Source organism: Chelon labrosus (assembly GCF_963514085.1).
Source record: "Chelon labrosus genome assembly, chromosome: 22".
Lineage (NCBI taxonomy): Eukaryota > Metazoa > Chordata > Actinopteri > Mugiliformes > Mugilidae > Chelon > Chelon labrosus.
Genome location: NC_140355.1, coordinates 9,263,837 through 9,287,331, shown reverse-complemented (window position 1 = coordinate 9,287,331; position 23,495 = coordinate 9,263,837). Strand labels below are relative to the sequence as shown.

At 41.5% G+C, this 23,495-nt stretch overlaps 1 protein-coding gene across 1 annotated transcript in view; it reads left to right on the top strand.

The window, feature by feature from the left end:
- The window catches only part of mmp17a (matrix metallopeptidase 17a), a gene marked incomplete at its 3' end in the record, with an annotated part of 82,313 nt that extends 67,968 nt beyond the window's left edge, over positions 1-14,345 (top strand). The window contains exons 5-10 of the mRNA XM_084572480.1: positions 605-781; positions 1,115-1,217; positions 4,778-4,860; positions 6,944-7,096; positions 7,185-7,442; positions 14,020-14,345. Coding sequence (XP_084428606.1) covers positions 605-781; positions 1,115-1,217; positions 4,778-4,860; positions 6,944-7,096; positions 7,185-7,442; positions 14,020-14,345 — 1,100 coding nt within the window. The remainder of the gene's footprint in view (positions 1-604; positions 782-1,114; positions 1,218-4,777; positions 4,861-6,943; positions 7,097-7,184; positions 7,443-14,019) is intronic.
- Positions 14,346-23,495: the final 9,150 nt, after the last annotated feature.

Sequence of the window (23,495 nt, the reverse complement as noted above, 5' to 3'; positions counted from 1 at the left end):
AGCGGTGTGTCATGCCTCTTAACTTGCAACCTATAGAGTCCTCACATGAAAGGGATAAACACACAAACTAAAGCCGTTCTATAAATCACAGACTTGAAGCAGGTGATCATCAGAGCCGAAGGTGATGTAGTGAAGGTTAAACTAAAGTAAAAGGATTTGATGTTTATAACAGGAAATCATGCTGCTTCTTGATTTGTTGTTGTTGTTTCCTCTTCGTGCCCCCAAAAGGCTGCAGGTTAATTTAAAATTTCTGAGAGCACGGAAAGAGAGGCTGGGTCTGAGATTTGAGTGTGCAGTTTTCTTGTTAAGTAATTTAATACCACGGTGGACAGCATCGTTTGTAGAGAAGAAAAATATGCTATGTGCATAATTCTCTAGCTGCTTCTTTGATTAAACGAATTCATCCCATAAATAAGTAGGAGAAGCGTTTCCAGAGTAGGAGGGAGTGTTTTATTTCCGTCCCGAGCTCAAATGTGCATCAAATGCAAGTTGTAAATATTCCCATTTATGATCCGTTCTGCGTGGGTGTACATATAACATGCATGAAATCGTATATAAAGAGTTGTAATGATGGTTTCCCTCTCGCTCTCTCTGTTTCCTTCAGAGTCCCACGGGATGGATCTGTTTGCAGTTGCAGTCCATGAGTTCGGTCATGCCATTGGCCTGGTCCACACGTCAGCCATTGAGTCCATCATGAGACCGTACTACCAGGGCCCTGTGGGAGACCCTCTGAAATATGATCTGCCCTACGAGGACAAAGTCCGTGTCTGGCAGCTTTATGGTATGAGGAACCCTCATATTCCATTCTCTTTGTGTGTGTGTGGAATAAAGAGAGGGAGGAATTGATGAGTTTTGCAGACTAAGGGTATTGATTAATGAAAACATGGATGGAGTTAATTGGACCTCTTTATGGCATATGACCTTATCACATCGTTACTAGATAGAGAGCAGCAGTGTGGAGGGAGAGACTAATGATAAAAAAGGAAAAAATGCTGAAGGACAGGGAAGTAAAGGAGGAAGATACACTGAAAGGACCTGACCGATCATCATATTTAACTTAAAACTTGGGGGGAAAACATGCTTGTTTGAGATGTATTCACATTTATCCTCCCAGGTGTCAGAGACTCCGTGTCCCACACAAACCGACCAGGCGACCCATCCCAGACAGCTGAACCTCCTGTCCTGCTGGATCTTCCTGACAACAGATCCACACTCCTGTAAGTAGTAGATCTGGGGTAGTGTTAGTGTGACGCAAACAACTGAATTGATCCTCTTCAACCTGGGTACAAGTAATGCTTCCTTTTCTGTGTTTTCTCCTTTTCTGGTCTTCTCAAGTTCACACACACACATACACTTACACACTCGTGGTTCATTCTCTTCCAAGCTCCCTCTGGTCATTCTGTCCACTGCAGTGGTATAGGTGAAGAACCAGACGGTGTAATAAACTTCCCCTATAGATGTACACACAAAGGCAAAGCTTAAAGTAAAGAGAAGACTCTCCTGTGCTCCCTAAATGCTGCAGTGTGGAGCCTTAAGGACAGTGGTAGTGCTTCCCAATCTTTTTTTGTTAGACCCACAGCTCTGGCTTTTGAGTCCCTTTATCAACAACCTGTCATGTTCAAAATGTGTTCATTTTAACAGTTTACTTACAACTGCTTCAGTCCTTTTGCTCACTTGTTACTGGTTTCTTGCACTCTTTTAGATAAGATAAGATAAGAAAAGATAAGATAAGATGGCAGTGCACAGTGAAATGTATTTTAGTACCTGCAGCCAGTAGTAAAAAAAACAAAAGTATAAACATAAGTATAAATGTATAACTGAGAAAGAAAAAAAAAATAAAATAACATAAAATAGAATAGGGGGAAGCTCTTGTATATACATACATTTACAGTATTGCAGCTCTGTCAATAAAGTGCAAGGTACAGTAATGCAGCGAAACTTAATGGGGATAAAAACGAGAGAGTAGCGGGGCTGTTTCAGGATCTTCTTGGCCCTTAACCCGCAGCGTGTAGTTGTGTAAATGTCCTCCAGGTTGGGGAGGGGGGTTCTGATGGTCCGCTCCGCTGAACGGACCACCCTTTTGATGGCCAGGAAGTCCTGCCTGGTACAGTTTCCCATCCAGGTGGTGATGCTCCCACACAAGTTCCTGAGCAACTTGAGAGGAAGCTTAAAGTCTCTGAGGAGGTAGAGATTCTGTCTGGCCTTCTTCACGATGGTGTTCAGGTGTTGAGTCCATGACAGGTCCTGTGAAATGGTCACACCCAAGTATCCACTCTTTACACCTCGGAGCCACTGACAGTAAGTGGATGTAAGTCCCTGTGCTGTTTTCTGCTGAAGTCCACTATCAGTTCCTTTGTTTTGCTGACGTTCAGCAGGAGGTGGTTCTCCCAACACCAGGTGGGAGACCTCCCTCCTGTAGGCTGTCTCGTCATTGTGGGAGATTAGTCCCACAACAGCGGTGTGGTCAGCAAACGTTGGGGTCTTGCCTCGCAGTCATGTGTGTACAGCGAGTACAGAAGAGGGCTGAGCACACAGCCCTGGGGAGATCCGATGTTGAGAATGAGGGGGTCTGAAGTGTGGTGACCCACTCGAACCACCTGTGGTCTCTTAGCCTCACCACGAGGTGTTCAGATGCTCCAGCTGACTTGATCAGCTTGTAAACTCTGTTTTAATCCATTTAGCTGAGATGCTCCACAATCTTCCCATGTACCCCCCCCCCCTTGATAATGCGGAAATGTTGAATAAGTATGCTTGATAGGCAATCACTTCAATGGCTCTTCAGCTCAGGAACATGAATATGAATATGATAATATGATTAGTGGATATGCACTGGTGGTGACATGGTCGAGCGTCGACGGTGGCACTACAGGAAAGATGAGCTTCATCAACATCATTAAGAATCATCCTCTGAGGACCATCAATATCAGCACCAACTTTCCATGGCTACTCTTTAAAGAAAGGCAAAGCATCTGTCTTTCCAGACCCACTGACCTACTGTGTTGCGTGTTAACCAGCAGCACAGAACATGAAGCCCAAATGAACTTTGACTGATGACCCTTGATTCTAAATTCTTCTTATTACGTCACATGTTTCAGGAAATATCTTAGTAATATTATCTATATAATGTGTTTCTGGGACTGTTGCTCATATTCATCTATGGCTACAAATGTTGGTATCCTATCCCACCATTAAAGCAATATTTTCCTCTAGTTTAAAAAATAAAAAGTTGGAAGTTATTTTGCTATTCATTCCTGTATTTCTTTGTTTTGCCGTGGAATAAAACCAACAAGCTTTGAAAGAAGCTGAATTCTTGCAAAATTTTCAAAAATTACTGACGGCCTTTAAAAGTGGTGATTCATGGACTGTTGTGATGTTTCAAGCAGACTACTTGTGTTTAATCTCGCAAGCATTCATTCATTTTTGAATAAAGAAGAGTACTCAATGCGCTGTTCGGCGTGACTGTGTGAACCGCATTAAACCAGGACTAGAGAAAGACGAGAATTGTCTGAGGAGGTAAAGAAAATAATAGCCAAGCATGGTCAAGGTAAAGGCTATGGCACCAAGCACCTCTTGTTCCTGTGACCACAGCTACTAATATTATTAGAAAGTGGAAGATACTTGGGACCAACCTTACTGGACATAGAAGTAGAACAAGTGATTTTAAACGTAAGGAATGGAAGAAGAAGAACCAATGAAAGCTTCATTAGAGATATAGGCTGACCTCTGAGAGTGTCCAGTGAATCATTCCCAGTCCCAGAACTGAAACCCACAGTTGGGAGAAGGGACCCATTAACTTTCAAGAAGTAAACGAGTACATCTCTTCTGTTAAATGTGGGCTAGACAATTGGATTCCAATTACTTCTTTAGTTTCAGGGGGGGAAAAAATATGTATCTTTACAGGTTGTGTTATATAAAGACATGCTGGCTGGTTCCCTGATCACCTCTTGAACATCTTGAACTAATGAAATAATGCATGTTGCTTAGGGAGTGATTAAGCTGTACTCCAAATTACAGTAACAATAGGACCTGCTTTGACCTCCAGTCCAACACACACTTTTAAACACAAAGCAGGCATATCAAACCCACTTTCCATTACCAGTATCGGCCTTTCGCTGTCCTCATTACTCATTTCTCACCACCTCCATCTGGTCGTGATGCATAGAAAAGCTACATTATGCTTGACAAGGGTCAGAAACGCTGACCACTAGGCAGCGGTGTCTGGTTAATAGAGCTCTGAATAGAGATCTTTGTTGATAATAAGAGAGCTCTTGGCCTCCCACTCACAGTGGCAGGCCTGTGGTGCTAATGGCTTCATCATTGGCAGGCCGACCACGTCAGTGCTTTAAATCACTTATTAGCCCTGGGGATAAATGCACTGGAAGACCTCACCATGTCAGTGTGACAGCATTTCACCCAAGGTTTAGCCTGTTTAATTGAAGGAAACACATGCACATGCCTGCACACATTCAGAGTCTCTCGGTAGGTGAGTGCAATTATGACTGCTGTTTTGTTCTGTATGCAAATCACCTTAACTAGGTTGGGGCTCTTTTCTCATCAACTGCATACTTTACATGACATTGCGCTATTTTAGATTTATTCGGTTACATATATACGGCCTCAGATGAGCCTTCAGTGTTCAGAATATGATGAATGTTTGAATGTAAAATCTTTCTTGGTGTTTGAACAAGTTCAACTTTTCACAGCTCAGTCTTCTGTTCTTCCCAATTTTTCTTTCGTTCTTCCTCCAACTCTCCTCTCGGCTCTCCATCTCTCTCAGACTGGCGCGAGATGCCCCAGACAGATGTACCACGCACTTTGATGCCGTGGCCCAAATACGAGGAGAGGCCTTCTTTTTCAAAGGTACTCAAACCTAAAGGGAGACAATGAACAAGAGAGTCTCTACGAATAAGGGCTCTCTATAAAAGGTAGCTTTGTCGTGATTAGGATTGTGAATTATTATTAATACTACTGCTGTATAGAATTATTAATAGTTAGAAAGTCAAAACTGGAATTTATTATAATAATAAAAACAGACCAGAGATCTAAATGTACAATGATGCATAATGATGATCCAAAATCGGGAGCTGACAAGTACCAGTACCACTTTTACCACCAGTCAAAGTGTCACTTTCAAGCCAGGTACATGAGTGTTGGTCAGTATGTGCCTTCAGAGCAGCAGTGGTTTTGTGGAAAATTTGTAGGAGTTACCTGGAGCTGAGGTTGGTTGAAACTGGAATGTGGACTGATTACAGGATAGACCCCTGGAGGGTTTCAACAAAGAAGTGTCGCGCTTTTACTGGAGTTGGGTCACACTCATCATACCAATCACATGGTCACATTTAAAACACTGTCACATTCAAAAGGTGTTTTCTCGGTTGATGCCCCATTGCTGCTTTACACGTTCAGAGGCTGGTAGAAATGGGCGCCGGTAGAACTTCCTGTTTCCCTAATTACGAGTCGGGCCAAGTTATAGCCCTACTAAAAACTAATTAGTCAAATTAACCTAATATAAATCTATTGTTAAATAACTGGTATATGTCCTTTTAAATTTCAACAAAAGGCATTTGCACTCTTTTGTTCTGTGTACTTTGTAATCTATATAAATAAGGTGGATGTAGCCCAGGAGTGGCTTTAACGATGACTATAATTCAGTGTTTTAATTTACAAGAGGTTAGAGAGGATCATTAGAGCTTTACTGTTTCTAATGAATCCTAGTGCGCCATGACATACCGTATCCAGGGAATGGAGGTGCTGAGAAGTCAAAAAGAGCAAAGGAAGGAGTGGAAACAAAGCTCTGTTTAGCTAAGCAAGAGAAGCAAGCCTTGCTTCAGATAAAAGATAAAAACTATTTCATCTTCACTTTTGTTAATAATTGCTGAATATGAACCTTAAAAAAAGGAATGGGGTTTGATCATTTCGTCTCGGAAGTTATGCAAGGCAAAACTTTGGTTATATCAGCATGCAATAAATAAAATAAATCGTCTGCTTAAAAGTTTTGCTGAAACCCGTTTGGCCTGATTGAAACGTCCTGTCCTAGGATCACAAACTCATGCTTTTGCCTGCTTGCATTTTCTGATGGTAATCAGCTGGTTTCCCCTACAATGGCTTGATGTGACTGGCTCATTGGTGTTTTCCACTTAGTGATCAAAGGACGTACAGTGTTCTTCTGTCGGAGAAAGATGTTGCAGGGGATCTCAGAAGAAGTCTAACAAGTCTGCTCTTTATTCCGAGGTTAAATGAGGCAGACAGATAAATAGACAGTGACAGTAAGAGAGAGAAAGAGGTAAATGGAGAAGGCGAGAATGATTAAGGAACAGGGGCTGGGAACGACACAGTCGTGGCTCCAGCGATCAATAAAAAGCCGAGTCATGTGGCTCTGAGGGGTCGCAACACAGGCTCCCACACTATCACAAATTCTGCAGTCTAAACAAAATGCTTCTGTAGTAGCCAGGCTCTCATGCTGTGTAAACTTTTCCTGCAGATCATGCAATTGATCCTTTTGTTTATTAACCAGTATGCCTACTATCTATATAAATTAAGAGAGTTTTTATTATCCAACACATGCTCAATATATAGATTTTTTGATATAACAATACATGATGTTTGCCTACTAAGGTTCTTACCTTTCCTCCCAAGCTCCTCCACAAAGACCAACCTCCCCGTCCCTACTCTACTTCACAAGTAGAAATAAGTAACAAAACAACAGAAACTATGTAAAAAAAAGTCTTTTAAATACAAAATTAAAATAACTTTGACCTTTAGTTTATTCTGGCAGCCCTGCTGATCTAGAGGTGGGGTCTGTCTTGGGATATGATTGATGAAGACACAGCATGCTGAGCGCTTACCAAACACTGCATGCAAACTGAACATGGGATTCCTTGAACTCCTGCAGAATGTTGTGAAGAAGCTCTGACTGACTCAGTCCTGTCCCTGTCTCTGATAGGGAAGTACTTTTGGCGACTAACGCGAGAGAAGCACCTGGTGTCTCTTCGTCCAGCTCAGATTCATCGTTTCTGGAGGGGCCTTCCTCCCAATTTGGACAGTGTGGACGCTGTGTATGAGAGGCCCGGGGACCACAAAATAGTATTTTTCAAAGGTAGATATCTGTAATATATAACAAATTACTCTAACTAACCATTATGTATTTCACCATGTTGATTGACTCCTCTCTGTTCATTACCCAGGTCTAAAGTATTGGGTGTTTAAAGACAATAACGTCGAAGAGGGTTACCCTCGTCCAATCAGTGACTTTGGCCTACCAGTGGAAGCGGTGGATGCAGCCTTTGTTTGGCTCCACAATGACAAAACCTACTTCTTCAAGGACAACCACTACTGGCGCTACGATGACCACCTGAGACGTATGGACCTGGGCTACCCTAAAGACAGCACGCTTTGGAAAGGGCTCCCAACAAACCTGGATGACGGCATGAGGTGGTCCGATGGTGGGTAGTAAAAATGAACCTTTAGTTCTTCTTTACTTTTCATTTTGCCTCGGTTAACTGACAAATTGCTCCCAAGCTGGCTAGCTGGTGTATGTAATGACATGAGCTTTAAAATAAGCTTTAAACCTACTTATTTATGCAAAGGCAGACTCATACAACATTATGTGGTTCTTAAGAAATTACATCATTCCAGAGAATTTGACTCAGAGTCCAAGACAACAACCTTTATATCAAAACATTTGTGGTGAAAGTGGACATTTAGGCCTTCAGCACTGTCTGGTAAATCAGCTTCTGAAAACAACTCTAATGCCTGCTGATACATTTAGTAAACATTTTCAGGGCTTTCTGGGGCCCAGCAATTGCTTTTAGCGTTCTTCACAATCACATATGTATTTTATCCTTCAAGTGAACTTACTACACTCTCTCATCTACACACACTGAAACACAAAAACACATACACTTAGTTATTGTATAGGCTCTTGGAAAATATGATGTGCACATACACCATAATAAATAATCAGTGACCCATAAAATTGAGTTGTGGTTATGGAAAATGAAATGTACAGAGCTGTGTTTGCCTTGCCAAGGGACCTTTTGGATGCTGGCTGCTCAAGTTTCCAGACAACAAACTTTTTAGATCACAGACACTGAGTCAGTCTACCAGAAAGAGCTTGTAAGACTGGCATCTCAGCTTGCCAACAACAGCTTTGACCTTTACACTGCAAACACAGTGCAGAGCCGTGTTGGGTGTTACAAATCCGCAAGCTGGTCTCCTCAATTAATCCAGGCTGCCACTGTGAGCTCAGCGGACTCGGTCCGATACACAAGGAGCAGAGCATTTGAAAAGCACTAAGAGGGGATGACAAGATCTCCGATCTAATCAAGGAGGTCCAGAAGGAGAATGCTCCTGTTGCATTAACCTCAGCACAATCTGTGTCTCTTGGTCGATCCTGAGCCGGTTCTACAAATCCATCTTCTGATGCAGCTCTGCCTGTTGCTGCTCCAAGATAAAAGTAAAGTTTGTCTTTTGAGCAGCTAGTCAGCTTCAGCGGTCCACTGCAACATTAAAAAGAAAAAGGACATGAAAGCATCTGTTGATTTTACGCCCTTAGGCCATCAATGCATTTTACACACAGCTCTCAGTATAGCAACACCAACCTTTTTAGCCATTCCTTCCATCAGTACAGTCTTCACAAAGTCTTTCTCATACCACATTATCTTCACCTCATGCTATATATTTCACTGACTGAATCATACAAATGTATACTAAGGAGAGTTATTCAATCTAGCAACATAAGTTTTAAGTACATGTTCATCTACATCTTAACCTTTTCATCAGTCTTTCATGTGTAACCACTGCTTGTCATTTTAATGGCCTACTCACTGAAGCATTAATTACCATTTGCTCAAGTGGTAAAGCTGCGGAAATCAATACATTTGTATTTACTATAATTCAAATGGCAACTTGTAGTGCAAAAGGTTTTCCTCTTAATTATGTACTCACAGACTATTATCATTCAGCTCTGCAGGTCTCTGTGCAGAGGGCCACAGCTTTACAGTTTAGTTCATTCTCAGGCATTGTTTGAGATGACAGATGTGTAGTGAAGTTGGCTGAGACCAAAAGAGAGCTGTGTCTGTGTGCAGGCAGCTTTTTGGTGACTTCAGCTGAAACTAATTAATACAGTTTTAAGGTTTGTGGTGATTTTATTACAGAAATAAATCATGCTTACAGTTTGCCTTTATACCTTCATGTGCAGAAATGACAATGTTGATTTACAAATGTCTGCATTCGTTGATCTGCATTAGTAGAAATACACAAAATATGTCACTGTTATTTGTGATCTGGTGATTAAATAACTCGTCCATTTAACACTTGAAAGGTGCATCTAAAAGGGCCTTTAGTCATCTCACAATGAGGCCCGAATGTGAAGATCAATACTTTGACATAAAAACATAAAAATAAATCCTACACATTGGACGTTTAAAGAAAAACAGGTATAGTCGTCACATTAAGCAGCAATTTGATTCATTGAGAAATTCTTTTTACCTTGTAGCACCTACGCTAGGACATTAGAATTGTTTCTTAAACTTGTGTCTGTGATGAACACCCTCATCCCGACAGCAGCCTGCATGTTTTCCACTGATTGTGGTTCTCACACTGACCACAGCCAAGACACTCCATTCTTCTTGAGAGTGGCGTGCTCATCTGTTGTCACCCAGTTGCTAAGCATGAACAATGTTTCATTGTGGCAGCACGGTTACTCGTGTTTGTGCGTAATCAGTCTGGTTCCAGAATCTGATTAACGTCTGTGACATTTCTGAAAACAGATGGACAACATAAGTGTTGATTTCTGCAAACTGCTGCAAACTGGCTCGTGGTTTTTTACGGCATATGGTCGACCGCTGACCCAGTATTTGACGGCTATTTGAAAAAGTCATCACCAGTGGCTCATTACCTTTGTCAAACATAAATCAGCCTATCGTGATCTTTCATCAATCTTTCTACTTCATATGTAACTGAGTCAGAAGTGGTCCTTGTTTATGTCGAGAAAGTCTGTGACAAATGGGGTTTGCGAGACCCTGTGTGGAATACCTTGTAAGCTGTGTGACATACAGAGTGGATATTAATATCAGGTCTCAGACGTCTCTGACGCAGGCTTTACCTGCCTTTGTTGGATTTTTCTAATTAACAAGCTGACGTGTCTGGAAAGAGTACTTCAGTACAAGACACATTCTTGGAATATTTCTGAATGTCAGTATAACAATTAAAATATCACGGACATTCACAAGAATTATGAAGAAGTGCATCTTTTTTGAATAGATTTGTCCTCTGTGTACAAATAATGGTAGAGGGGCATTGTAATGTAGTGTCCAAGTTTAGTTTAGTTATTATAAATTGGTCCAGTCATTAAAAAAAGTACAAGGTGATATCACACACAACTGATACACTAATAAAATGCAAATTCACATATTAAATTAGTGAATGTGTGTGTGTTGAATGTTCCGCCCGTCTGATCCCCTCTCCTTCACCTCCCTATAAACTTTCTCCTAACATCCCCTCCCTCGTCTTTTCACTCCCCCCGGTTCTCTGAATGTGGCGAGCCTTATAGCGGGAGGCGCGGTAATATGGGCATTACCGGGGCATGTCACGCCCGAATCTGCCATGTCAGTAATGTTTACAGACTGTGTACATCTGTGCCCATAAAACATTCTGGTCTTTTACATCCTATAAAACGCCGGGTACGTTCTACAAAGCCTGCACATACTGTTTACTCAAGCATGAAAATATGCATGTATGTGTGTCAGCTCACAGCTGGTCCTCTGTGATTATGTGTGGCATTAGCATGGCATTATTTCTGGCTTGGAAAATAAATCTCAAGAAATTGGATGAATAGAGTCTATAGAGGCTGTTAAGATGCACAGAATATGTTTTTATTACTATATGCAATTTTGACAGTTTGATTAATCTTTTTTTTAATTACAAACTCAATATCTACACTACTTTTGACTGCTTTTTATTAGTTCTAATGCTTCTCTCACTGTTAAAACTTGAAACTTTCATTAATTAATTAATTTAAAAAAATAATTAATTAATTACTAAGATTAATGAGATTTAGACTATGGCTAAATACAAAGTTTTAAACTTCTTCGTAACTCAGTTTAATCACTGCACAGCATATAGGACTGTCTGGAGTATTATATTACCAGACTTGACAAGTCAAAAATATGCAATAAATCAATAACGCAGCTGTCAGCTGTAGTTAGTACTTATGGTCATTAGTCATGGTCACCCCCAAAAACGTGTTTCGGCAATGAAAAAAACACCTACAACAACCCACCTACCCTGAAACACTGTGCTCAGGTGCCCCTATAATGATGAGTAGTCACGCCAATTTTTTTTCTTTGCATGAAATTAACTGATAAATACCCTTCCACATTTTTGGAATATTGAATACGTCATGAATGCCATTATAAATTTATTAATGCCTTTGAAAATGGTCATAAAACAAGAAAAGGTAACATACATCCTTATTTAAAGCCAAAAAGAAACTTTGAGAGCCAGATACATGGACCAAAATGCAGCTTTCTCCTGAAGCGATTATGTCTATCTACCTTTAAATTACCCATAAAGTCAAATGTGATGTGTAATAATGATGTGACTTTAACTATACATCACTTAAACATCAATATCTGGCCCAGTCATTTCAAAAAAATAAGTTTTGTATATATTCTTTAATAGTATATTTTGTTCAAATTTCCAAGAAAATAATTCAGTGACTCACCATGCACGGGGGGAGTGTACTAATTTTGACCAATCAGAGCAGACTGGGTGTTTCTGGAGGGTGTGGCCTCCTTAGTTCTGTTTTTACACACATAAACATGTAGAACACAAATAGCACTCTCCTATTCCTCCTATGTGGACTTTAAGGATATATTTGAACATCTGTAGAAATAAAAACATACACTGTGATAATTTCTTCTAGAGAATCACAAGTATTTTATCAAATTTTAAAATCTGGAGTCGTTTCCGGCAGCGTTGGAGAAATGTTGCTGCTGTTCCCAAGCAAATTATGACAGGTTAAATGCACAGGTCATATTGTTTGACTGTTCCAAAGAGATGATAGTGGTTACTTCAACTTGTTTTGGAAAGCTTTAAAAGGCACATTTCCTTCAAAGAATCCTTCCATCAGTTGGCTGTCTGGATTGGGCTTTGATAAAGCACTTGTAGTTGTTAAAACTGGCACAAAAACAACTAATTAGCAGGAGGTACTCGGTCTTTATTTCAGGCTGGTCTCAGCGGGAGTAAGCCACATCACCCCTCTCCTCTGCAGCAACTCCCAGCTGAATACGTGAAGGCTCTTTACCCTGTCAGGTGTTTAGAGGTCTGTGTTGTGTCTTGAGTTTTCGCCAGCTTAAGTGGTCCCGTTCCAAGCTCCATGATGTGTTTTGAAATGGGCCAAAAACCAGAAAGGATATACAAAATACGCAAGACAGCTTTCCAGCTAAATCCCCAATTTATGGAAAGACACAAAGAAATGAGTGCATTTATATAAACAAAAACACAGACTCTCACATATAGCTACAGTGTGCATACCTTTGAGCAGTGGAACTGGAGCTACATCAAAGCCTTGATCTGCCTTTAGGCTGCTTCTACAGGATGACAAGAGGACGGCGAGGTAGAAACTGGAGAGAGAAACGAAGCAGGCGAGGTTACAACTCGCGGTGAGCAGTAGTGAGAACAGGCCAAAGAAAAATCACAGCTTTAACAGATGGATAAGAAAAATGGTGGGAGGAGGAGAGAACTGGTGTGGATAGTGCAGACCTGGAGGGGAACCAAATGTGAGGAAGCAGCAGAGGAACATCCATATTTTCAGTTATACATTTGTCTTTTTCAATAGATGGGTGTGAGGAAGCTTGCCAGGGGTAAAAAAATAAGTTTCTACAATGTCATAAAAACTTGGGTGGAATCTGGAGGCCAGGTCAACACCTGAATCAATACAGGTATAGTGTGTGAAGATAATGCGTATGTGACACTTTAGCTCCTGTAGCTAACATAGCACTCTTCCGGGCACACACAGGTTATTTTTTTCTAACAATGGAGCTAACATTGTGCTTCGTTTAGCGTCGCTATTAGCTGCTTCTCGATGGAATGAGTACTATGAAAGACAGCGGGGATAAAACACATAAAACACATAAATTAAATAATGTTGTCGTATCATTTAGGAGTATTAGTCCTTTAATTTTTTTTCTTACATTAGCTCAGAATATACTGGACATATGCTGGATTTGCTACCTTAAATAAAAAAGATATAAATATTAGAAATGACTGTAGTGTGTACACAGTCAACTAACTGTGTCAATACAGGATTTAATTATTATTATTGATCAGTCACACAGTATGATTAGGAGGAATATGTATAGGAATAGGTATTTTTCAACCATAGAGATCACCCTGCTCCTCTGTCACCTGACACCGATTCTCACACCGGCGCCCCAAACACATGTCAAATGTACCTGACTTCATTAGCAATATTCATTATGCAGTCTTAAAAACACGGCAGCAGTGTGAGCCGCTTGGACTAAAAACGGCCGTTTATTCCGGCTCAATGCAAAACCTCGCTGCCTTTCAAAAAAAAAAAAAAGGCCTCTGACCAGATCACTGGAGAAAATAACCCATTATGTACTTTGGGCTAACGGGCACATTTTATTCTCTGGGTAATGAACATTTTCCACTCATTACTTTTGTGGATCATGCAGTTTTAGGCACAAAAACAACTTTTCATTTTGGTTTACTTGTAAAATCATTTTGGGCTGTTTTCTTCCCCGCACAAGCATCTGAATCTCACTAATGGCGCTAATCGGAAACTCGTCTATAATCTTGCTAATATATTTCTGTTTGGATCATTTTAATACAAAAACAGCAGCTTTGTTTCTTGTCAGCCTTGAGTCCACAAACAAAGTTTCCCTTTTTAATGTGCAATTTAGTATTGTTCATTGTTTTCTTCTCCATTTTGTTCTGAACTAATATTTCACGCTATGCCAAAATACACATTGTACTCTCTTTTTTTCTCCAAAGGCTCCTCCTATTTCTTCAAGGGGAAGGAGTACTGGCGAGTGCCGGGCAGCGACATGGAGGCAGAGGCAGGATACCCCCGCCTCATTGCGAAGGACTGGCTGCTGTGCACGGAGATGCAGTCGGACTCTCCGGACACAGATCAGAAAAGCACAGAGACGAGAGTCAACGTGCACCATCACCCAGACCACGCAGAGAACGGATACGAGGTGTGCTCCTGCACCTCTGACACCGCCTCACCCTTAGGCGCCCGCCTCTCTCCATCTCCGGTTTGGCTGCTGCCACCTCTCTGGACGCTCATACTGACCCTCGGCTCTGAACTGCTATGATGCTAAAGCAAAGTTCTCAAGCTGAGTGTGAGAGAGAGAGAGAGAGAGAGAGAGAGAGAGACTCTTTGCTGGAGGGTCAGAGGACACTCAGCCTAAATACAAACTGGAAAGTTTTGTTCATATAAATATCGATTGGTATGTTTTTGCTATTATTTTGCTGTTATTTATTTCACATGCCATCTGATGGTCATCTTAAGCGCCTTGCAGTATGGGTAGCACATGCACCATTGTCATCCTATCAATTTAAGATACACCTGGAAGGAATCGGTGCACTCACAATGCTAGTGCAGTGTTTTACAAATTCAGTTACACAGAACCACAAGTTATGTCTCTTACTTTTTTGGATGGCTTAACTGCATCATCTTTGCTAGGACGGCTAACTCAGTGGAACTCACCAGACACATGTTCACGTGAAGGACGACAGTACACAAACAGAGCCAACGGTAAATGCAGTTTTCACGTAAAAAGGGTTACGGCGATAATGAATGACATCCGGTGGATGTAAGGAGGAAGCTGTGTAGCATCCTGAAATATGATACCTTAAGGTGGCAATCTCAAAGATTTAAGTCCTTGTTGATTTGGTTAAACTGGCAGTAACTGCTACTGTGGTTTGATACTACACTCTGGGGTCAGCAAAACAAACCATTATCGTTTTAATAAAGAAATAGGGCAATAGTTTACGTTGTTCTGTGAGCAACTGTGATCTGGTTTTATGCTGCACGTGGCAGGAGGCTGCGAACAGCAAGGCATGGTGAAAGGAGTTAGTTGTGTCGCTGTTGGAGATGTGCAGCTATTCGCCTGCAGCTCTTCATCCAGCTGCTCCTTCGTATTCCACCACCCCCTGATATATTTCATACTTACTGTACCTGCTGTACATACACAATGACAGAAACATTGTCATTATCTTACAAAACTAACAAAACACGTTGCATTTCTTTTTTCTTTTTTTTTGTAAACAAAAAAAAATAATAATCTACTTATGTTTTGCCAGTGAAACGCTTTTAATCTGAAGCTGCAGCAGTAGGAAATGCTTGCTTTGCATTAGCAGCAGCCTCTGGACCCGCCAGCTGTCGTCTGATGAGGATTAAGCCTCCTGCATTCATACCCAGATATCTGTTTATTACACTGTCAATCACTTAACACGGCATTTTGTCTTAGAATGCAAGACGCTCAGTTCATGATCGTATAGATGTGTGAATATTGCAATACTTCCGTGATTGGTTCACAATCTCAGTGACAATTGTGTTGCCTGATCTGGTGGTACGTAGACTTAACAGACGTTTATGTCAATGGAAATCTTTGCGATTGCCTCTTTAATTGAATGCTAGTAGAAGACATTTTGAGACTTATAGTATGGTCTGTTGCTGAGAATTAGGTGAGAACACTGATATATATGCTCATATATATCCAGTAAATGTTGGGCTTCAGCTAGTTGTAGCTTAGCTTAGCTTAGCTTAGCATATAGGCTGCACAAGGAGGAAACAGGTAGATGGTTGCTGGTCAAAAATAACAATAGCCACCCACCATCAACTTCTAAAGTGCACTACTTACCACGTTGTCATGTTATTTTTGATCATTACAGAAACTGTATTCAGTTTTCTGACTTTTCTGGACATACATGAGCATTGATCTTCTTACCTAGTTCTCAGCAGGAAGATGAAGAAGTGTATTTCCCGTTGCTTTAAAGAGCAGCCCGGTAACTGTCTCCCAATATTCTTAATCATTCAAATAGTAGACAGTTAATAACATGATACCGGTCGTGGTTGTGGTCTCAGTCCACAGGTCCTAGAGAAGAAAGAAACCAGGGCAAATAATGGCATCCTGGGATGTAGATACTGTTGTTAGACAGCTGAGTGAAACCCTGACGTGTATCTAGGCAGACGGGTATAAAGCACCCTGGGGTGCGGTGTAGATAGATAGGTTTACAGATGAGTGGCCCCGTGGGAGGTTGACACTTGAATGGCATGTCTGCAGATAGATGAATGGCATCCAGGGTTGTACAAAGGGAGATAGGTAAATACCACCCAGTGCAGCTACAAGAAGAAAAGGGCACTCTGGGATTTGGAAAGCCGGACGAATGAATGTGAGAAAGAAAGTTAATATCCAAGCCTCTCAGCGATGCTTAACGCGTTGCCCTCACTTACATCCTTTACATATACTCTTTGAAGAAACGATGCCCACATGTCCACAGAAATCCGTTTTCACTAGAAGCATTCCCTGCCGTTATCAGCGCTAGTATTGGTTTGTCGTATTTTTTTTTTTGTAAGAAATATGGATAGATTGTGAGTCCATATTGCTTTGATCAGATTTACAGCTCACGGAGCGTTTCCTAAATCAAGCCAACCTCCCGCTGGTGAAGTCCACCGCAGACTTCACGAGACAGCAACCAGATTTATCGTTGCTGATATATTTACCTACAATTTAAATATAGACACATATATTTGAGCTGAGATGTTCCGTGGTTACTGCGAACCAAGCGGACTGTGTATATTTCAAGCTGTGTTTTCTAATGTAAAATATTTTTGTACAAAAATTAAAGAATCCGAACGACTTGACTGGCGAACTGTGGTCACATCAATTCACGCCGAGACAGATTATTTGGGGTGCTCCGTCTTGTGACTGTGTGGGCTGAGCGTGTAATTATTTAGTGTCATTGAAAAGGAGCCCGGGCTTGAAGACAGACGATGGTAACATGGCAGCTTTCAGACACCATCTGGTAGCTGCACCTTATCTCTCCGATGTTCTTCGGCATGTTCTCTCTGCTGTTCGCCGGGAATGCAAACCGCATCGTGTCAGTCACACCAGACGCTCATCTGAGTGTGGTTTTTGAACAGATTTGCTGTTGTTTTTTTCTTTCAGGGAAGCATGTAATTATCACCTGATCCCAAAATATTCCGATAACTGTCGATGGAAATCAAATGAGCCGAGATCTTTGATGGTGACTGGATTGATTTTTGCTTAAAGATTACAACAAGGATACATACTGTATGACCTTATTACAGTATTATCCACAATCAGAGCAATTTTGTTGTGAACAAAAACATGTACGACCACATAAAGACCACCCAAATTATTTGACTGGCCTGGCACATTTTTGCCAGAGCATAATCATTTCCCAACGGGGAAGTTCCAGCCCAACTTTGTTACAAAATTTTGCAGGTAAGGAAGTTCATCTGGCTTGATGTCGCTCATCATTCTGTTTACAAGTGTGTCTTTCTGTGCTGTGTCCCAACATCTCATATGCAAACGCGACTGCCATTGTGTTTCATCGTAACAGTCCGTGCCTCTATTACGCTTTTCAGTACACTTCTCATAATTTATTATCACGTTAGCCGAGATTCATTGTTATTCCCCCGGCGTCCCCCTTTTTGTCACGCCTTGCGGGCCGAGCTGTGACACCACTAAGGGCGGTCATTTTTCTTCCCTCCTCTTGACACACTTGAGTGGTGTTAATTAACTGGTGAGGCTCGGCGGCCACCATCAGAGGCACCTGCTCCCAGGAGCAAATGCAGCAGCAGGATGGGTCACTTTTCAGCAGTTTGTCAAGCTGATCCCATTCGAGCGGGAGCCCCGGTGCTCAGCGCTTATGTCGCTGGGGGTTGAACAGGCGAGCATGATAAGCACTACGTCATATGGTATTTTAAAGAAATTAAAAAGCATCCATTGGGGGGTTCAGGAGGAAAAATTTTTAAAATAAGGAATGGTACAATACGCTGTGATGCCATACAGTTGGGAACAATGCAATGTGGTATGGTGAGGAACGGTATAATATGATATAATATGATTAACAACAACAAGATATGATTTGAAATGACACGATACACACACACAATACAATAGATATGGTACAATACAATACAACTGGGAACACCGAGACTATTAGTAACAATATGTTACAATACGATTAGGAACAATTCATTATGATACACGATACGGTAAGATGCGATGCGATCTGATTAAGAACAAAAGGTTTTGATTAGGAATTACATAATACGCACACAATACCATACAATACAATAGATGTGGTACAGTTCCTATTGTTACTAGCAAGATCATTAGTAACAGTTACAATACAATTAGGAACAATATGATAAGATTAGGAACGATACGATATGATTAAGATACGATACGATACGATACAATTAAGATATGATACAATGCGATTAAGATACGAGATATGATACGATACGATACGATACGATTAAGAACAATAAGATATGGAATGCACACACAATACCATACAATACCTGGTATATGATATGATACAATTAAATTAAGAACAACAATATGATTGGTAACAATTTAATATGATTAGGAACAATGCAATATGATGAGCAGCAACCCAGTTACGAGTGATACAATATCATCCAATTCAATAGAAATGGTATAATCAGACACAATTAGGAACGATTCAATACTATACAGTACCATATGGAACAATATAATACAAGATAAGTAGAAAAAATACAATGTGATTAATAACAATATGATACAATTAGGAACAATAACACCATATTTTTGTGGAAAAGATGTCAAACTAGTACCACGGTAATTTTAAACGCAACGCAGCAGCCTCTGAGAAAGAGCTCACCTGGGGAGTCTAAACACTGTGTATATGTAGATTTCGCACATACCGACGGTTCCCACAGTCGCCCTCGCTGTTCAGAAGCGATGCTGTCAACAGGCCTGGCCTCTGGGTGATGCATGGCCGCGCTGTTCGGTAAAGGACCTGCAGAAGGAGCTGGTTCGAGACTGCACAGGGAGAGAATCATTTGGCAGGCTTGTCAGCCCGCGCTTTGGCAGCCCTCCGCTGTCACATTCCACTATAGGTCATACTGAATTCAGCTCTTGCAGGGGGGGGGACGTGGCAGGAAAGAAGGAAGGCTGCTCTCGTTCACTGGCACGCAGTCCAAGGTTTGAGCAGAAGCCTCCCCTGCTGATGGCTGGTATGACAAAGTGACAGCGCTGGACTTGGCAGACGGCATCTGAGTGGAACATGCGTGGACAATGTCATGCTTTGAGCTCACATCTGCAAGTGACACTGTCACAATTTATGTATAGTTCTGGCTTACAGTTTTTGTCAACAGCATTGTTGATGATCTGTCACAGTTATGCTAAAGAGGACAACACACAATTCATTTTGAAAAGACACAAGGCAGCGGATGAGAGAGGAGACTCTCCTGATTTTGCTGAACCGTCCGTCTAGCAGTCAACCAACTTAGAAACATTTTATCAGGTGAGATGCCTCAGATGACTTTAACAGAACCAGAGACAAAACAGGATTCAAAGGGGACTCACTAAGACATTAAAAAAAATGCATGTTAATAATTGTCTAGCTCTGAAATTGTGATAACAGGACGCAACTTTTATTTGTTTTGTCTTTTCAGAGAAGAAGTCTCCACTGGCAGCACAACTCACTGATGAGGAGTGGATAAAAAAAACATGCATCTGCAATGCAAATATAGTCAATATTAAAGTGGCTGCAGGTGCAATAAAAGGGTTTGGACCTCTATAGTAAGCCGTGATACCTTGTTTGCATTCATAGCACTGGATGATCGGTCTATGCTTCACCTTTCCTCGCCACAAGGGGGAGCCTCTAAAGAGATTTCTTTTTTTACAGTAGCAGGAGGCTGGAACTGGCTCACCTGAATAGAATGCAGCCCTAAATAGTATTAGAGACATCTGTGCTTCTCCTGCTATGACAAATGTGTGTGATCAGCCTTCCTCTTGGGATTCTGAGGAGTCTCCCTTCATTCAGCTAATCAGCTGTCCTAACAGTGTACAGATCTACAGTGTGTCATCAACACGGATACAGTTAATGACTCATGTTTTCAGCAGGACTTAGGGCTACTCTGTGCTTTAGGAAGGCTGTATAGTCAGCCTATGAATATCAAAGTCTCCCCTGGGTCTGAGACTCCCCCGGTTATAATGGAGTGTATTGAGTTTCCCTCTGATTCTCAGTTTAATTATCTGGCATGACCTATCGGAGGGGATCACAGGCCTGAGCATAGCAACGCGGCCGGCAGACAAAACTATTGTGCTGATCAAGTTCTTGTGCATTTGAGTGCAGAGGTGCGCTCGGAAAAGCAGTGACCTTCATGGCGAGATTAGTGGCTATCCATCTGCATGAAAGGCTGAACGAGTGAGCGGGGGCACAGCGCCACACCACCTGATGTTAGCAAGGGGGGGAAGAGTGGCCTTGGAGGAGGAGGAGGAGGAGGAGGAGGAGGAGGAGGAGGTGGTGCCTGTCCTCTGACCCTCGATCAAGAAGGTACAGGTTGTCATAATAAACATAATTTATAAAAAAGCGTTTTACATAGAAGGAAATGTAGTTTGTGGAGAGATTGCATGTCAAAGAAATAAGTTTGTATGTGATAATATAGAGTTAAACACATTTGGATAATCAAAAGTACATATGCACACTTGTTTAAAAAGATTTTTTTTTTTCTATTTTTATTTTCGCTATAAACTAGCGGGCCATTCAGCAGGCCTCCGTGACCTCCCAGCACCTGCGCCCCAGCTCTCAGCTTGCACTTTCACCACGTCAGCTGGCACCCAGCTCACAAGCTCCTGCTGCCCACCCTGGTTTTCCCTGCAGTCGGAGCATCACTATTTTATGAATGATACGTAAAAGCGTGGATGACTCATCGGTGTCGAGAAAAAAAAAAAAAAAAAAAAGGATATATCTTGAGAGTTGACTTAACTTCGGTTCGACTGGAGGACAGAGCCAGGAGCTGATCACAATCTGTCGTTTGCTGCGGGGAGCTCGGTAGCGATTTTGATCAAAGCGCCGAAACAAACATCATGCAGTGAAAAAAAAACAAAAACAAGCTTGATGCTTTTCTGTTCAAATTGGAGTACAGATTTGTGTGTGTGTGTGTGTCAGAGAGGAGAGAGCAGCTGTTCTTAGATACAAGTGGGAGGGTAAGGTTGGCTACCACTGCTCTAAATGTTTAAGCTTGTGGGCCCCAGATTTTGTCTTTATAGGGCAGTTAAGTCACCGACCAAGAAATAAATCCCCATAAAGCATTTAGCCAGCACACACGACTGGCCCTTCATTCATTTTATCACCGAAAGGGAATATATTGACACTGATATGAATAAATTCATAAGGGGGCAAAGAAAAAAAGAAAGACTTAAGTAAAAGTGTAAGGGGGATACAACCACAGACAACTACAGCATACTACAAACCAGACAGAACACCTGAAAGCTTTCGCACCGACTGAGCAGAAACATAATGTGGGCTAGGAAGAACCGATCAATCATTCTGCAGGAACCACAGGTCGGCCAAAATATTCCAAACCAGAGCAAAACCCTGCAGAGGGGACACCTGCACCCGTGACTCCTCGGCCCCTTACAGCAGAATGCACCAACTGTCCTGCAAAGTCAAACTTTCTCGCACCGTGAAACGCGCCGAGGAGAAGTAGAGTAAAAAAGTGAATTACCATTCCCCCACGTACATGAACAAATCACAGCACGGACCTAGAGTGACTGCTGCTGCTGTGGCAGTGGTGCATCATTATGCAGAACGGCACAGCTCCGTGAATGTGGGCAGTTTTTTCTTTTTCTGTTTTTTCTTTTTTTTTTTTTTTTTTGACGTTTTTTTGGCTCAGGAAAACCTATGACTAATTAATGATAGCATGCAGCGGTATTGTTGGACAGTGCTGCAGCAGTATTATACAATAACTGCCTCGGATATGAGCTTGACAGAGAGGACAAGGAGTGGGAAGAGCTCAGGGTAATCTTTACAGGGAGTTCCGGTGGGAACCAAAACAGCTGAAATTTTAAAACGAAATGAAACTTTAAACGTCTTCTTGTAAATAATTTGACATTGTTTCTCCAACTCAACTGTTCTCAACACCCTCGGTTTGTTTTCTGGGTATATTCTATTTCCCAGTGATGTCTTGAGTGAATGTTTCCAACACTTTAGGGAAATTAATAAACCAATTATGTGATTAAATAATCAATTTGACTGAAATATAACTTAAGGTGATGATAACTTTCCATTGCTGCTTCCATGAGTTCTTGGAAACGTTGGCTTGTTGAGCTGGTCTCTTTTGCAGTCCTCTACTGCCCTCCTCTGGTAGTTAGACAGAATGACAGCCAAATATTCACCTATTAACTCCCACACAAATTTGTCACAGCGCACTGATGCCTCACAGCAAGAAGGTTTCGGGTTCGAATCCAGGCTGACTGGGGCCTTTCTGTGCCCGATGACAGCTGGGATAGGCTCCAGCCCCCCCCCCCCCCCCATCCTGCGACCCCAACTGGTTACAGAAGATGAATGAATGAATTACTCCCACACATGAATCACTATGTGTTTGCAGGGACCTGTCAAACCCACTGTCAACATCCACATTTGTAGTATCACACAATTATGGTGCAAGCAAGGAGTTTAACAGCAGCCTTCTTCCTCATGACGCCCATGCACTGCACAACTGAAAAGTTAGTGTTATAAATTCATATATTGCAGTCTTTTTCTGTGTTTGCCAAGTTGAATTCTGGATAGTAACCAATCTAATACGACTTTTTTTTTTGAAGATGCTAAACTTAATCAGTTTAATCACCTTAATATGAATAATAAGCTTGACATATGTAAGACTTGTGTGGTCAAAGAGAGTCCTGTGGGATCTGATGTGTTTATGATATTGTGATGAAGGAGGCATGGAAATAGTAACATGCATTCAGTAACAGGAGACCCTAGCACAGTTCAGAGCCATCTTACATTACTGCTGTCATGTTAAATCAGGAAAGTGGTCTTATATGAAACTGATCATCATGATGGTTTTGGTTCATTCTCTTTCCACAGCGGCTTCTTCTTAACTGCCCTGTAAGTCTGCAGGATTTCTACTTTATGTTTCCCTTTCCAGCTTTTTCTCCTTTGCGCCTCTGGGTTCCACTGGTCATAACAAAGTCAATTTTCAGCTAGTGTTGAAGCATACCAATCCATGATGAATGATGACTACAGGAGTGATGGATTAATACAGTAAGATGGGGGATCTTCTCTACACTGATTACAGTTAATGACAGTTTTATTCATTAGGGAATTCTACATGATTCCATTATATTCGTTTATATTTGTTGCTTCAAATACATCACTGCCAGAAAGCAGGTCCCAGTAAAACAAAATTTCAAATCGAATATTTGTTT